General features: G+C 37.2%; 1 protein-coding gene across 12 annotated transcripts in view; it reads right to left on the reverse strand.

The window, feature by feature from the left end:
- The window catches only part of OSBPL8 (oxysterol binding protein like 8), a 183,100-nt gene that overhangs the window by 111,701 nt on the left and 54,236 nt on the right, over nt 1–17,163 (reverse strand). For 7 of the 12 annotated variants that reach the window (XM_059683678.1, XM_059683677.1, XM_059683675.1 and 4 more), the window contains one exon: nt 4,136–4,174. The exons of the other annotated variants lie outside the window; for them this stretch is intronic. In XM_059683678.1, the coding sequence (XP_059539661.1) occupies nt 4,136–4,174 (39 nt within the window). The remainder of the gene's footprint in view (nt 1–4,135; nt 4,175–17,163) is intronic. 12 annotated transcript variants of the gene reach the window in all.

Genomic DNA, 17,163 nt, shown 5'->3' on the forward strand with positions numbered 1-17,163 from the left:
GGGGTGATGAACAATGACATAATAAACAAGTAAAAATATGTAAGAAAATTCGGACATATAAAATGTTAAGGAAGAGGGAGTTAAAATTTTAGATAGAGCCCTGGCCGGTTTGGCTCAGTGTATATAGGGTCGGCCTGTGACTCAGGGGTCCCAGGTTCGATTCCGGTCAAGGGCATGTGCCTTGGTTGAGGGCGCATGCCCAGTGGGGAGTGTGCAGGAGGCAGCTGATCGATGTTTCTCTCTCATCGATGTTTCTAACTCTCTGTCCCTCTTCCTTCCTCTCTGTAAAAAATCAATAAAATATATTTAAAAAAAAAATTTAGATAGAGTGTCCTAAGAAGACTTCCCCACTACAGGGTTGACTGAGTAAAATGAGGTTAACTTACCTTAGGACATAAAAAGGAAGAGTATTCCAGGCAGAGGGAGGAGCAAGTATAGAGTAGACTATTGATAAGGAAGCAAGTTTGGAGTGTTTGAGGACTAGTAAAAAGGCCAAAGAGGCTGAAATACACTGCAAGCAGGAGAGTATTAGGAGGAGATAAAGTCAAAGAAGTAAATGGGTGTCAGATTGTACGGAACTTTATAAGACCTAGCCATAACTTTGATTTTATTCTGAATGAAATGAGGGCCACTGATTGGCTCTATGAAAAATGAGTGACATAATCTGATTATTTTTTAATAGAATTGCTCTGGCTGCTATGTTGAGAATAGACCAGGGACAAGGATATATAATCAGTTAGGAGGTTACTGCAATGAACTAGGGAAGAGATGAAGGAGACTTGAACCAAAGTGGTAGCAGTGAGAGTGATGAGAAGTAGCTGATATCTGAATATATTTTTAAAATAAAGCCAACAGGATTTCCAAATAGACCAACTATGGGATTAAAAAAAAAAAAAAAAAGAGGAATCAAAATGATGTCAAATGTTGAGGTCTGAGCACTTGGAGGGACAGAATTGCCATTATCTGAGATGCAAAAGACAGCAAGAGCAGCTAGTTTACAGGGAGAAATGTAAGTAGCTCAGTTTGGAACAGGTCAAGTTTGAAATGCCTGTTAGACATCCAAATAAAAATGTGAAACAGGCAGTTGGACAAACAGACCTGTATAGGGAAAGGTGTAAATTGGTAAGAAATTATTATAAACTGGAGGCCCAGTGCACGAAATTTGTGCACGGGTGGGGTCCCTAGGCCTGATTGATGATCAGGGCCAATCAGGTTCCCTGCCTCTCCGCCTCCCCACCGCTTCCTTCCCTTGCCACACGCGTCACCACCACCCACCCCCAGTTTCCTATCTCAGCCTGGGGCCCGGCCCCAATTGGGTGATGGGGACCTGCCAGCCAGGGGGAGGGGGGAGAGGGCCCAGGAGGTTGGCCGCCAGCCCTGAGAAGGGAGCCAGCCCTTGGCCCCCCTGGGAAAGGGGCCACATCTGCCGCCACCCACCCCCAGTTCCCGGTCCCAGCCTGGGGGCACAGCTGGGGGGAGGGACTGGGAGATTGACCAGCAGGCCCCATCGGTGATGGGGGCCTGTGGGCTAGGGGCAGCTCCTGAGTTGAGTGTCTGCCCCCTGGTGGTCAGTGTGCATCATAGCAACCAGTCCTTCTGTTGTAACAGTGGCTTTTAGGCTTTTATAGATATAGATTATGATGTTTGTGAGAGTTAGGCTATATTACCTATTAGATTAAAAAATGCCACAAGAATAAAGAACAGGCACCAGAAAATAAATAATGGAACAGAACTGAAATACTCCAAATAAAAGCAGAAGCACCATGAAAAATAAGCATGGCCTCAGAAACCTCCCCCAGGAAGATGTGGAAACCAAGGCATTAAATTGGGATGCAAGTGAAATCCTCCCAGAGTTGCTTGCACGTTTGAAATGCCTGTTAGACATCCAAATAAAAATGTGAAACAGGCAGTTGGACAAACAGACCTGTATAGGGAAAGGTGTAAATTGGTAAGAAATTATTATAAACTGGAGGCCCAGTGAACGAAATTTGTGAGATCTATACATAATTAAAGATTAGAAGTTAATTTTACTAAGTAACTTACTAACTTCTTATTCTTACCACTTTTAGGACCTGGATCTAATTTGTGCAGTTCCATATTGTATAATACATGAATAAAGACAATGTGAAATTACTGATGTGGAAACACTTTATACAAGCATCTTGTAAGATATTAAAAACAGACAAACAAAAAGCTAGCCACTTTCCTTGACTTTTATTAGCAAACCAAAATACTACTAGAATCTCCAAAGAATCTAGGAAGGTTTCTTCAGCTTGTTCAGAAAAAGACCATTAAGATTTGACGCACACATTTTCTCTATTTGAGTAATTTATCATACTTACCATTAGCCCTTAGACCGGTGATTCTCAACCTTGGCTCACATTAGAATCACCTGGGAATCTTTTTAAACTCCTGATTTCTGCACCTCATCCTCCAGAAATTCTGTGTCTTTGTTATGGGGTGGGGCCACAACATTAGTAACAAAGAAACAGAATTTCCGGAGGATGAGGCCCAGAAATCAGGATTTTAAAAAGATTCCCAGGTGATTCTAATGTGCAGCCAAGGTTGAGAACCACTGCCTTAGACAATGTCCACACAGTCACCTCAATAATCTTTTTAACATATAAATAAATACTCTCTTTTGGCAGAAAGTATAGGCTGAAAATAGTAAAATTATACTGATATGCTAGTGTATTACCAACATACTTTAATTAAAAGCATGAAAGTCATTACTGAATTTAGTCTACAAATCTCAGAAAAAGAACATTATGGAAAAAAATGTGATTTTACTTTAATGTACTTTTAAGTATTTGCCATGAATAATTAGCATAAAATTTGCAATCTTTAAGAAATGTAAAGGAATAGGTAGAAGCTCATAATCAATCACACCTTGTGATCTGGGAAACCTCAGTCCAGAGCTATCCAGGACAGATAGCTACCCTGTTATACAAAATAATCCCATGAGATCTATACATCAACTTGATTCCATTGCTTTAGCACAGCATCTCCTTAACATATACATTGATTTGATTTAAGTCATCTTTTGATCTTAAGTGAAAGCATAACAAGCTTATCAAGCACTGATATGAGTACACCTTGAAAATAAAGATTCAAGCAGGTGGAACCTCTACCCCAATAAAGCTAATCAGGTTGTATTCCTAGAAGCAATCCTACTGCAGCTGGCTCTCAGAAGCAGGATTATATAAAACATCTCAAGAGTGCTCTACTTAGTGTTATTTTTGGCCCTTACAGCAAGAAACTTCAGTGAGGGATATATAATGCAGCTGACATCTGTTTGTTCCTTCAACATATAACTGAATTTCTACATTCCTGCAATTGCCTGCAAAACATACACGTGCACATTTACCCCTGAGTTTTACAGGAGAGATTTTAAGCAATATTTTTTCTGGGAACTAGAGCTTACAACTGCTAAGAAAATATGATCTGACTGGCCAGGCATTTATTTTAAAATAACCTAATCACACATTTGATCCCACTTTTGACCCCCCACTTCTAGGAATGTATACTAAGGTATCATCCAAAATGGTCAAAAAGATGTATTTGTGTGTGTGTGTGTGTGTGTGTGTGTATCACAATATCATTTACAGTCATCTAAAACAATAACCTATTTAAAACAAGGTATAAATTAAAAATATAGTCATACAATAAAATACTATCATTAGTCATTAAAGGTTTTTTTCACTGACTAAAAAACATCCATTATATATTGGCTTTTTAAAGGACTTTATAAAAAAGTATGTATGATATGACTCAACTTCTCTAAAATTTCATATGTAAGATATACACATATTAACACACAGGAAATATGTCACCAAAATATTAACAGTGGTTAGCTTTATAAGGTAGAATTTTATTATATTTTATATTGTTTAAATATGCCACAGTACTATGTATTATTCTTATAGTAAAAATGATTATGCCTATTTACATTTTGAAAAAAATAAAAACACTTTTTAAACTAATCTTTTTAGGCTACATTAGCTACTTCTTAGAATGACAAAATAATCTATGATTAAATCCAATAAGCATATATTTTAAGAATCCAACTTGAAATCCTAAAAAAAAATATTAAAATGTTAACATTTCAAAAAATAACACCATATATATTACTCACTGTCTCTTCACCTTCAGCAACTTCTGAATATGGCAAGATCTAAAAAAGAAACAAATTTTCTCAGGAGTGATTTAATCTCATACACCAGAATCTGAACCTAGACAGCACCCACAGTTGAGTAAATGAATTAAGAGGTGCATTAATCTTTAAGTAGCAAAAAAAAAAAAAAAAAAAGAAAGAAGGAAGGAAGGAAGGAAGGAAGGAAGGAAGGAAGGAAGGAAGGAAGGAAGGAAGGAAGGAAGGAAGGAGTGCAATATTAAGCTTACACCAGAAACTAAATCCTCAAAAAAAAAAAAATCCTGAGTCTTTAGGAAATTAGTCAATCTTCTAACCTGTGATGTTCTCTCTGAAATGTTCTTTGTTTTTTCACAGACCTTCATTACAAAGCACTGCTATCTGTATGTTCGGACATTATTGCAAATTAAGTTCCTCTTATAGAATTTTATTAACAAAGAAAGGGCTTTAGTTTGTTTTACAAAACATTATGTAATGAAGAGCACTCAGCAGTTTTCCTCAGAAACAAGATTCCACATCAATTTGCCTAATTTTTCAATGGTACCATCTTCCTAAATCCTTTAGTCATCTGAAACTCTTTTTCCCTTACATCTGAACAAGTCATTAAGTTCTGATGATTTTTACCTAGACAATGTCTTTCTCACACCAAGCCCTTTCTTTCAATTTCTATTAATACAATGTAGGGCCAGATCCACTTATCTCATTTATCAAATTTTGCATCTATCTCCCTTTCAATAGATATTCCTGCATTCAATCTCACTTCATTCATTTACTATGTTAGGTACTAAAATTCACAAACATGATAAAGACATGTTTCCTACTGTCAAGACAATCACCATATATTAAAGACTATATGTATTGTGTAGTAATTTATTTGACAAGTTATCTCCAGTCTACCTAAATTACTCATTCTTGAAGCTAGTCTCATAATTAGCAAGTAATTTAACTTCTGTGAAGTTAATTTTTTCCTCTATGAACATATAATTATTAAAACTTACAACTTTCCAGACTTTGCTTTATAGATTTTTTTTTTTTTTTTTTTTGGTTAATCCTCACCTGAGGATATTTTCCCATTGATATTTTAGATAGAGTGGAAGGGAAGGATAGAGACAGAGACAGAGAGAGAGAAACATCGATGTGAGAGAGACACATTGATTGGTTGCCTCCTGCACATGCCCCAACCAGAGCCAGGAATAGAGCCTGCAACCAAGGTTCATGCCCTTGACGAGAATCAAACCCAAGACCCTTCAGTCCATGGGCTGACACTCAATCCATTGAACCAATCTGGCTAGGGCTGCTTGATAGATTTTTTTTTAAAGCAATATATAGACGTAAGGCAAAATTACTTAGTAGTAAAACAAATGACAAAGACTACGGATGGAGAAGGGAATGATTAATTTACCAACTATGACTTCAGCCATGTTGCTCCTCCTTAACTTAAAAACATTGATAGCACCCATTACTTAGAAAATAAGCTCCAAACACCGATATTTAAATTTTCTACAATTATTCACTCCACAGAAATGTTTTGATCTCCTATGAAATAGAGTTGCACTCCACAGCTCCACATATGTAAATTCTATCTAGGAAAATTGATTGCTCAGAGTGATCTGCAATTTTGTACCTGCTTTCTTTTTGCTTCCCTGCTCAATAGCTCGAAAGTTCTCTGACCCTGAAGGCTCAACTCAAATAGCCAATTCTGCTACCAAACTTCAAGCTAAAGTTATCTTTCCCCAACTCTGGCCTTAAAATATCAACTTGTTTGTTTTTACAATTCATAGTTATCTTATAGTATTTTCTCTGTTGCAATCATAAAAAATTAAACTGTTATTTAACTTTTTTCCTGGTATTATAATGGTCTAGTACAGTTCTGTCAAATAGAACTTTCTGCAATGATGAAAATATTCTACTGGTATATCTATGCTAATCAATAGATATAGCTACATATAGCTATTAAATTGTTGAAATGTAGCGAGTGAGACTGAGAGATTAAATATTTAACTTAATTACTTTAAATGTAAATTTGCCATAAATAGTTGCCCTATTGGACAGCTCAGGTCTAGTACAACCTTACCTTTCCCCAGCTCAACTTAACTGACCATTCTCTATCTAGCATTTGCCACTACTGGCCACTCCTTTTCTCAAAACTCTCTTCCCTTTCCTAGTTTTCCAGCTATTTTCTCTGCTTTCTCTTCTTCCCTCTCTCTGCTTGGCTCCCTTCCTTTTCTGCCCGCTTAAGATAGTTATTTCCCAAGGATGCATTCTGGAATCTCTCCTGTCCTCATTCAATATGCTTTCCCTGACTTGATTTTTAAATGGGCTCTATTCCCTGACAATTCCCCAAATTAGTTTCCCACCTACCCTCTCCTGAGCTCCAACCCCTTAAGGCCATCCCAATCACCTTCCCAGTATAATCATTCTTCTTACCCCAGATAAAATATCACATCCTTGGTTAAGGTCTTTCCTAACTTTCCATGTCAAGCATAACAAAGGGATACTATATCCCAGCCAGGCAGAAAAAGGGATATTCCATCTGATTGTCACTGCATCCTTCTATCAGGCAGAACTGCAGAAAGGAGCTCCACATGTGTCTAAGGATATTGCCCCTGTACCTGTCTTCCTGACTAAGGAGGTGGAAAGACCTCTCACTCACCTTTCCCCCAAATCTCAACACTTACAGCCCAATCAGCAATCTGCCTAACAGGCCTGTGAGTTCCACACCTGGCTCTTTTCTCTGCCTAGAAAACTACATTTAGGACTCTGTTCAAAAGTCACTTCATCAGAAGACTTCCATGATATTCCTAGAAAACAACAACATCCATCCCCTATGCCAGTACTCTCTTTCTCCCCTGCTTTATTTTTCATCACAACAATCATCACATAACATCTATATATATAAAAGCCCAGTGACAAAATGGTGGAACGACCAGAATGGTAAGTCAAGCAGTCGCTATGATGCGAACTGACCACCAGAGGGCAGAAGCTCAATGCAGGAGCTGCTCCCTGGTGGTCAGTGTGCTCCCAAAATGGGAGTGCCATTTGGCTGACCTGGATGAGCGGCGCTCCCACAGCAGGAGCAGCCGCTCAGAGGGCGGGTCCACAGCCGTTCAGCTGACTGGGATGAGCGGCGCTCCCACAGCAGCCCATCTCCACATGCCACGCCCTTCGCCAGTGTACGAATCCATGTACTGGGCCTCGAGTAGTATATAATTATGTATTTTTTTCTTCCTCCACTAGAATGTTAGTTTCACTGGAGTAGGAACTTTGTTTTGTTCACTGTTGTACTGCTTAAAACTAGAACAGAACCTGACACATGGTAGACACTCAACAAATACTGAATAAAGGCATAAATGAAAAGGGCATAATCATTATTATAATCCTAATATCTAGCAAAGAATTTTTTACATGTAGCTTGCTGAGTTACTCGTTTACTAAATGAATTAGCTCAAATTCTCTACAGCAAAAAACAAGTCTTATTCATCTTTGTATTTTACAAAACTTAACATTCTGCACACTTAATATGGATACACAAAGAACTAATATGGATTACAATCATGAAATCTCTCTACAAGATTCCCTGGGTAAACAAATACATATCTTAAATTTAATTTTCTTATTTGTTCATGAGAACTGTCCTAAAATTGTTATACTAAAAATGCAACATAGAAAAGTGCCTTAATGCTAAAAATATCCTTAGTTGTGCTTAAAGCATATTCATATTTTCAACTATCAGTCTTGGCTATCATCATATGCCCAAATTCCAATGTTAGGAATTCCCCCATCCTTTCTCTTAAATAATTCTGTCCTTTATAAATAACATTGTTACAGACTTGCCATTGGTTTTTGGTAATGGAACAGAAATTGTATTTCTTTCAGTACTAGTGGTCTCTTGCCATGATTACATAAACCTCCTTCATCTAGGTCTTCATATACAAGGAAAGTTCAAAATCAATCAATATGTCAATTGTAACTAATGCCGTGCATCTGGTGAGACTGCTGGTGAAGTTTGTGGTTATGAAATCAGGGGGGAAAAGTGATTACTACTAAAAAAATAAACCCATAATCATGGCCTTTGACCTTACTAACATTCTCCTCTGTATCCAACCTAACCATCCATGGTTACCTGAAAATGTTATGAATTAACAGAAACCATGTTATCACATCACAATCATGCCAGGTTAGGTATGAAACTAGTTCTATGAGATAGCTCATGTATATAAATATTTCAGTGTATGATGCTTGCTCTTACGACCTATTTAAATTATTTTGATTTTGAGTCTGAAATAAGAGCTTATGTTACTTGGAATTTCACTGTGGCCAATTTTCATACAGATGCATGAGCCTATATCCTATATTTAATCATGACCAGGATCTGAATTAAGACATAAGGACTAGTACAGCATAGGGAATATTGTCAATTAGCTATACTAATAAGAGGGTAATACGCTAATTAAACCGGGTCAACCGGACATCTTCCGGTCATCCGGTCCTCCTTCCAGACAAAGCCACGGTGGCAGGGGCCAAGGCAGAGGCGGTTAGGTGCAATCAGGCCGGCAGGGGAGGGCGGTTAGGGGCGATCAGGCCAGCAGACAGAGGGGTTAGGGGCGATCAGGCAGGCAGGCAGAGGCAGTTAGGGGCGATCAGGCAGGCAGGCAGAGTGGTTAGGGCGATTAGGCAGGCAGGCGAATGGTCCTGGACTGGAGAGGGTGCAGGCCAGGAAGAGGGACACCCCACCCCCGCCAATGCACAAATTTTGTGCACCAGGCCTCTAGTATTTTAATAACTATGTATGGTGTCAGGCGGGTACTAGACTTATCAGGGAATTGCTTTATAAGTTATATAAATATCTAAGCATGATGCTGTACAGCTAAAACTAATACAATATTGAATGTCAACTATAATTGAAAGGTAATTTTAAAAAAGACTTAAGGACTACATAGCAAATACTTTCCTTCTAGAATTCTATTCTATTTCTAACATATGACTGATTGGTATATCATGGTGTTCAGTAGCAAGCCACAGGCAAGATTGTGAATAATATTACGAAAATATCAACCTCCATGATTCATAGTATCTACCACACATAAAAATGCAGTTAGCAACGGCTCTTCATGTGTCAGCAACTACATGGTGCCTAAATGCCGAAATATTCACCCCAGATAAAAAAGTCAAAGTTAGTTACAGGTGAACAAAGCTTTGGGTTAAATAAAATAAATCATGTACTACATACTTTTCGAAGTATACATTAGGCAATGTATGTAAAAACTTTAAAGGAATGTTTAAAAAAGGCTAGGTATAAAACATATCCGTTTATACATAAACATATTAGCCTTTGCATTCAATGACAAGAATAACAGAATTAGAGTATCTGTATTGAAACCTTAACATACCCACTGACTAGCAATGTGATCTTAGGAAAATTATAACCCCTTCAGAGCCTCAGTTTCTTCATCTCTTAAAACAGAGACAGTAATATATACTATATACTTCACAGTATTATGGAGACTATAAATGAGAAGGTCAGGACTCATAAAAATTGTGCAAAAAAATTTGTTTTCTCTCCACACAAATACAATAGCCCAAACACAACCATGACAGAGGAACATCATCAATTGGCTGCCTCCTGCACAGCCCCTATTGGGGATCGAGCCTGCAACCAGGGCATGTGACCTGACCAGCAATCAAACCAGCAACCTCCTGGTTCCTGGGTCAACGCTCAACCTGAGCCAAACCAGCAGGGCCATAATAGAAATTTAATAAATGTTAGTTGTTACTCATTTCCTCTAGTTTTACTTTCTACTAATTCCCCTAAAGTAGTAAACAATATTCCCTGTAAGACTCAAAAACCTGCTCTGAACATAATATAGTAAAAAACCTAGCAACATAGCTGTATACTCACTGAAGGTAGGTTAGTTTGCTAAACTCAATAAATGTTTGACCAAAATTAAATTTTATGTGTACATGTACATGTGCATACATTATATTAATGTATGTGCATGTACATACATTAATATAAATCCATATACATATACACATACACACTAAAAAGTTCATTCTCTCTCCCAATCTCTTTCTTGCTCCATTGCTGCTGTTTTCACTTTAAATTTATATTAAATTATAAATTTACAGTAGGGGACTTCTGAAATCACCATAAGTTAATGAAAACCTACTAAAGTGATCTTGAGTCTAGATAAAAATCCTTCCTTGCTCTCCCATCACAGTTGGTAGGTATAGGTTTTCTCTAACTTTAAATCAAATTTATCTTCATGTATCTCCAACATGATAAAACCCCAATCCTTTGCATAAAACCTCTTTCTGAGGTTTATGGGACTCCCATGTTATTTTATTTTTAAGTAGGAAGAAATTTATGTTAAGATTCTTAATGCACGTACAATGGGGCCTTGACTTACGAGTTTAATTCGTTCCAAGACCAAGCTCGTTAACTCAAATTACTCTGTCAACTCAATGCAAAAAATTGGCTGAGAGACAGCTGGTATCTCAAAAAACTCATTAGTCGGGACACTCGTCAGTCAAGGACCCACTGTAATTATAATTAAGAGCTCAATGCAGAGCTGTGGGTGTCTTGGCTTTAATTATATCCTGCTTCCAAGATGCACCTGCATGTCTTAAAATCAAGGAGAAACAGCAAGTAATAATGCTTAAGAAAAATCTTTAATCTATACATTAAAAAAACGAAATATTGCATTACTTATGGATATTGAAAGAAATAATAAATCTTTAAAAAGTCAGTTTTCCTCCTCAAGTCTAGTCTAGCAAAAAAAGAAATCTACTGGGTAAATGGCATGACCTATTTACTTGGGAGATAGTTACCTTAATAGTTCTACTTTTGACCTTTAAATTGTGGGCATGTGACAGCGGGCAAGGATCTTATATTAATGAACTGCCCAATATAGCTACTGTTCTTTTGAATCCTTAGTCCATTTTCAGCCACCACCTTAGCCATTCTTCATGCTGGGAACACAAAGCCAAAAAGAAAGTAATCGATTTCTTTTTGCAAATGGGAACTGAGTCACTTATAAGTAGCTAACACCCTCCCTAAAAAGCCATGCCTAGTGATGGATGGATGGAGAGCAACCCTCGAGTAGAAGAGAGTACAGTACCACAGATGGAGGAAGGTAAGGGAGGTGGAGGCAGGAAGTAAGATTGGGAGCCACCGTTCTGTGCCCTTTTCTCTTTGCAATAATGGATAGATCATTGTCCTTCATGTCTTTACCACCAGGGCAGAAAAAGATTTTCAACCAACCAGAGGCATTAAACACAATTCCGGATTGTGAGAGGGATGTCCGACTGCTGGTATAGGCCCAATCCCACAGTGATCAGGCTTTCTCTCTCTCTCTCTCTCTCTCTCTCTCTCTCTCTCTCTCTCTCTCTCTCTCTCACACACACACACACACACACACACACACACACACACACACACAGCAGTGCACGAATTAAAGACTTTTGTTTTTAAACTGTGCACATGTACAGTTGCAGTATGCACATACATGCCAATGAAGAAGCTGACCACTACCTTCCACTGCCCTTTCCTCCAAATGAATTGAATATAAATAAGGAGGCAGCTTGTGGAAAAGAACTATGGCCCACAGCACAAATACAAAAAGTTCTCTAAGAAACAGAACTTAAGAGTGGAAGGGCAAATGAGGAATGATAAAGCAACAATTTTAACAAGAGGTTCTCTACCCTAACACATGTATTCCCTAGGTTGAACAAAAGAGTCTCTGTGTCCTTCCCTTTTTATCTGGGACAGCATGAGACAAGGCAGTTAATATTCCCAGGAGAATATTATTTCCAAGAAAGTATAAGCTCACAAACAAAAATAATGTCCTACGGAGCTCAAGTGCTGTGAAAGAAAACAAACTGAAAAATCTTGGTAGAAGAAGCAAAAATTAGTGAACTAAGTTTAAAATAACCATAATAAACACATGGAAAATATTGTAAAAATAAAGCAGAACCAAGCAATCATAAAGAAAACAGCTAGCAATACCAGCTATAAGATAGCATGGTAAAATAAAGTATTCAGCAGGTTTCAACAACAACAAAAAGACACAATAATAAGTTAGTGAGCTGGAATAATAATAAAAGAATTCAACAAGAAGGCATAAGGAGAAAAAAGATGGAAAATATTTAAAAAAAACTTAAGAGAGATGTAAGAAAAAAGCAAAAGTGCCACATTCACAAAATAGAAGACCCCCAAAGAGGACATGATGGGCTTTTAAAAAAACTAGAGGTCTGATGCACAAAATCCGTGCACTGCTGTGTGTGTGTGTGTGTGTGTGTGTGTGTGTGTGTGTGTGTGTGAGAGAGAGGGGGGGGGGGGGGCCTGATCACTATGGGATTGGGCATATACCAGCAGTCAGACATCCCTCTCACAATCCAGAACTGCTAGCTCCCGACCGCTCGCCTGCCTCCCTGCCTGATCACCCCCTAACCGCTCCCCTGCCGGCCCGATCACCCCTAACTGCCCTCCCCTGCCAACCTGGTCGCCCCTAACTGCCCTCCCCTTCAGGCCTGGTTGCCCCCAACTACCCTCCATGCAGGCCTGGTCACCCCCAACTGTCCTCCGTGCAGGCCTGGTTGCCCCCAACTGCCCTCCCCTGCTGGCCATCTTGTGGCAGCCATCTTATGACCACATGGGGGCAGCCATCTTGTGCAAGGGCATGATGGTCAATTTTCATATTACCTCTTTATTATATAAGATATATTAAATCTTAAATAAATTTGAAACCTACACAAAATGAGTAAATTTCTTGAAAAATATGAAAAGCTATAGACTACCCCAACTCTCTCCCTTAAACATGTGTGGAGAGCCGTGACAGTGTTTGGACAGGTTCAAGCCTTGGACTGAGGAGAGGGCACAGTCCTCTCATAGCCACGTTCAAGTCCCATCTTGGAGGGTAGGGCCCTCCCAGCACAATTATAGCCAACAGCTGTAGTTTGTGGTATCCTCCCAAAAACCCATGAGCCCAGTCTAATCATGAGAAGAACATCGAACAAATCCCAATTGAGGAACATTGTAAAAAATATCTGATCAGTATTTTTTTTCTTTATTATATTTATTTATTGATTTATTGATTGATTTATTTTTTAATTAAATCTTTATTGTTCAGATTATTACAGTTATTCCTCTTTTTTTCCCCCATAGCTCCCCTCCACCCGGTTCCCACCCCACCCTCCGCTCTCCCCCCCCCCCCCCCCACTGTCCTCACCCATAGATGCACGATTTTTGTCCAGTCTCTTCCCGGATCCTCCACACCCCTTCCCCCCCCCCCCCCAAGAATAGTCAGTCCACTCCCTTTCTGATAAGTATTTCTTAACACCATCAAGGTCATCAAAAACAAGTAGACCCCGAGAAACTATCACAGCCAAGGGGCCCTAAGGAAGCATGCTGACTAAATATAATGTGCTATCCTAGATGGGATCCTAGGACAGAAAAAGAATATTAGGTAACAGCTAAGGCAAGCTGGGAAAAGTATGAACTTCAGTTAATAATACTTCAATATGGAGTCAATTATATCAAATATACGCTAATAAGGTAGTAACAGGAAAAACTGGAGACAAGGTATATAGCAACTTTGTCTTGAAATAATGTTGATGAGATGCCATAGGAACTTAATTCTTGTTTGTATCAATTAGCCTATGGTAAAACTGGTTTTGTTATACATCATTTTGCTTAAAGTCATGGAAGCTATCAATGATGTTAAGTGAGAATTTACTAAAACTATTCTAAAAAATTAAGTTTATTATATAAAGAAAAAAACACTGCCTAGAAAAAAAAATTAAACTAGGAAAATCTGAAAACAAGAATACACAAGCACCCACCCATTATTCAGCACAGCAATGACATCATCATATCTCATACAGCTCTGAAAAAGTGCACTCTATACTCATGAGAGGATGAGAAAAAAGGCAGTTAACAGCAAATACCATCGTATTACTACAAAAATAATTTGGGCCTCACGGATTCTATGAAAGGGTCTGAAGGAGTTCCATAGTCCTGGGAACAGAATTTGAGACCACCTCCAAGCATAATGGAAACAGAAAAAAATTCTAGCTTGCAATTCTGCTGATGTACTGTGTCAATGGTTATTTCTTTTACTTTTTAAAAAACTAACTCTTTCTCCAACCCAATTCCCCAAATGTATTAAAGAGTCCCATCATATTTTTTACATTACTCAAGCCTCTAAGAAGAACAAGAGTACCTCTAACAAGTCGAAAAAAATGAAGATAAAAGATAGAATTAAATACTCATACAATAGGAAATATTGAGCAATATTTTCCCACTTGGTTAGTTTAAACATTACAAATATTTAAATACTACTAACTTGTAACTTTCAGATGTTAATATAGTATAAATCATCACTACCAAATTGTTTTATCATTTTATTAAATGTCTCCCTTTAGAAGGTTAAATGTAAAATGATGGAAAGACAAAATACCTAACCTAATGTAGGCTGGTTGGTTTACTTGCTTTAAGGTAGAGGCTAGTCAGTCATTCTCTCCAGCTCCCATTTTTCTAAGCCAGTTATAATATTCATTTATATCCCTCTTGAATGAACAGATTTAGGCAATGGTCATCAAGGGCTGCTATTATCACAAGAAGAGAGACAGACTAATTATGTCTCCTAATGATAATACACACACCATCAATGAAGTATTATTGTAAAAATAAATAAATAAATAAATAAATAAATAAATAAATAAATAAATAAATAAAAGCAAACCTGAATCTGAGCAAGTGTCTAATCTGAATGACCAATTTGCAATGAAGATAACTGACTGAAGAATACATTAAACAATCACCATGGGAAAAATCCAGATTGTGGGAAACTCTACAGGACAGACTACTTCATTTCCTCAATATATTGAAAGGAAAAATTAAAAGCGAATAGGAGGCCCAGCTGGAGTGGCTCAGTGGTTGAGTGTGGACTTATGAACCAGGAGATCATGGTTCATTTCCCATCAGGGCACATGCTGGGGTTGAGGGCTTGACCCCTAGTGGGGGAGCATGCAGGAGGCAGCTGATCAATGATTCTCTCTCATCATTGATGTTTCTATCTCTCCCTCTCCCTTCCTCTCTGAAATCAATAAAAATACATATTTTTTTAAAAATCATTTATATAATCAATTTTAATACAACAAAAAATTTTGACCTCTACTTAGCTTATAAAGCAGTTTCCTCTGGTAAGAGAAATAATATATAAAATATTCAAACATTTAATGACTTTCCTTAAGTTAAGGAACATATTCAATTATTTTTAATCTAAAAGGATATTTCAGTTTAGTCTACCTCAATTTATTAATAGAATAGTTGACTCCTATACTTTAAGCATTTCTTAGTGGTTTATTTCTAAAGCGATATAAATTCTGGACTTCTACAAAATGTTTTAAGACATATTAAATGTACATTGTGTTCTTTAGTATATTTAGTACCACATATAAAGAGATTCAATCCATATTTTTCAATATTTACCACCTAAGACTAACAACACTAAAACAAAAATTGAACTATAGGCAACTAGAATAATGAATACATTTTTAAAAACTAGAAATATTGCCCGGCATGGCTCAATGGTTGAGCATCGACCCATGAACCAAGAGGTCACTGGTTCAATTCCCTGAAGAAACTTAATGAACAAATATAAAAAATTGCTCTCATTGCTTTTTAAATAACTAGCTCCAACCTCTCAACAGCACAGAATTTAGCATAAAAATGGTTAAAACTTCATTAATATACTACAGGTATTCAGCTATAGAATTTAATATTACCTACTTAGATACATATTTTAACAGGTAACAATAAATTTAAAGCAATTCTATTCAGAAAGACAGATATGTAGTGAATACCCTAGTGGCAAAGTATTCAGAGACAGACAGTTCCACCGCTTAAGCTATGAGTTCTTAGGGAAGATAATAAACTTCCCTGATCTATTTGCCCACCTACAAAAGTGAGGACAGACAAATATCTACCTTTAACGGCTGTTATGAGGATAGTCTGACAAAGTACAGACTTAGAAAACAGCTACTGTTGCTTTTCTAGCATTTTTATTATCACTAAAAGATTTAAAATACTTCAACTAAAATGACTTATGAAAGACCATTAGCTTTAAATAAGATGCTACTTATGGAAAAGTATACACCATATTTTAAGACAGGACCCTTAATTTTAACTTTGTTTCTGAGATTATAGTGAAAAGAAAATAACTTACCATCAGTTTTCCATTTATAAGCATCATGACAATTACCTTCACAAATCAAGCTTTTTCCATGTCCATTTTATTCTCTATTAACAAGTCATCATTTTAAAGTTTAACTATTTTTTGACCACTCAAGAAAGTAAACAAGTTTGAAGTAGAAATTCAAGAAAGGTTGGGACCAAATTAATACAGGTAAGCAAAATTGCATTTTGCTGTCAATCATTAGACTGTCCTACATTTGAGCCTGAACAAAGGACATTCACCAAGTTAAAATTTACAAGCCTCTCAATATACTAGTGACTCTCAACTCCATAGCAATGTGAAAGATAGACAATTTGACCTTCACATTATTCCAACAATACAAATTTGTCAAAGAATCTTCCACCTAACAAATCAGAGCTCCCAAACTGACAGTTTATATAGTTACCACCCTTACTTTAGGTAATAGAAACATTCCTAATAAAGAGTGTATAAATCAGTATTTAATGGGATCTGTCAAAATGCTGCAGGAGAATTGAAAATGAAATTATCATGGGACAACATATTTTTGTACAATGACAAATCATCATTTAATATACTCTCCTGGTGGATTTTATTTTTTACTTATTGGTAAGATATACTTAACCACTATTCCTACTAATTTTATTTCAGAATACAATTCAATCACAATCACAAGGCAGCAATGTTTATTAAATCTTCAGACTTTTATAGAAAGAATATACGTGGCAGCTACTCTTAATTCTTAATTATTTTAACTGTTTTACTCCCTCTGCCTGCTCATAAGTTCACATGATG

Source organism: Myotis daubentonii, chromosome 2, assembly GCF_963259705.1.
Source record: "Myotis daubentonii chromosome 2, mMyoDau2.1, whole genome shotgun sequence".
NCBI classification, from domain to species: domain Eukaryota; kingdom Metazoa; phylum Chordata; class Mammalia; order Chiroptera; family Vespertilionidae; genus Myotis; species Myotis daubentonii.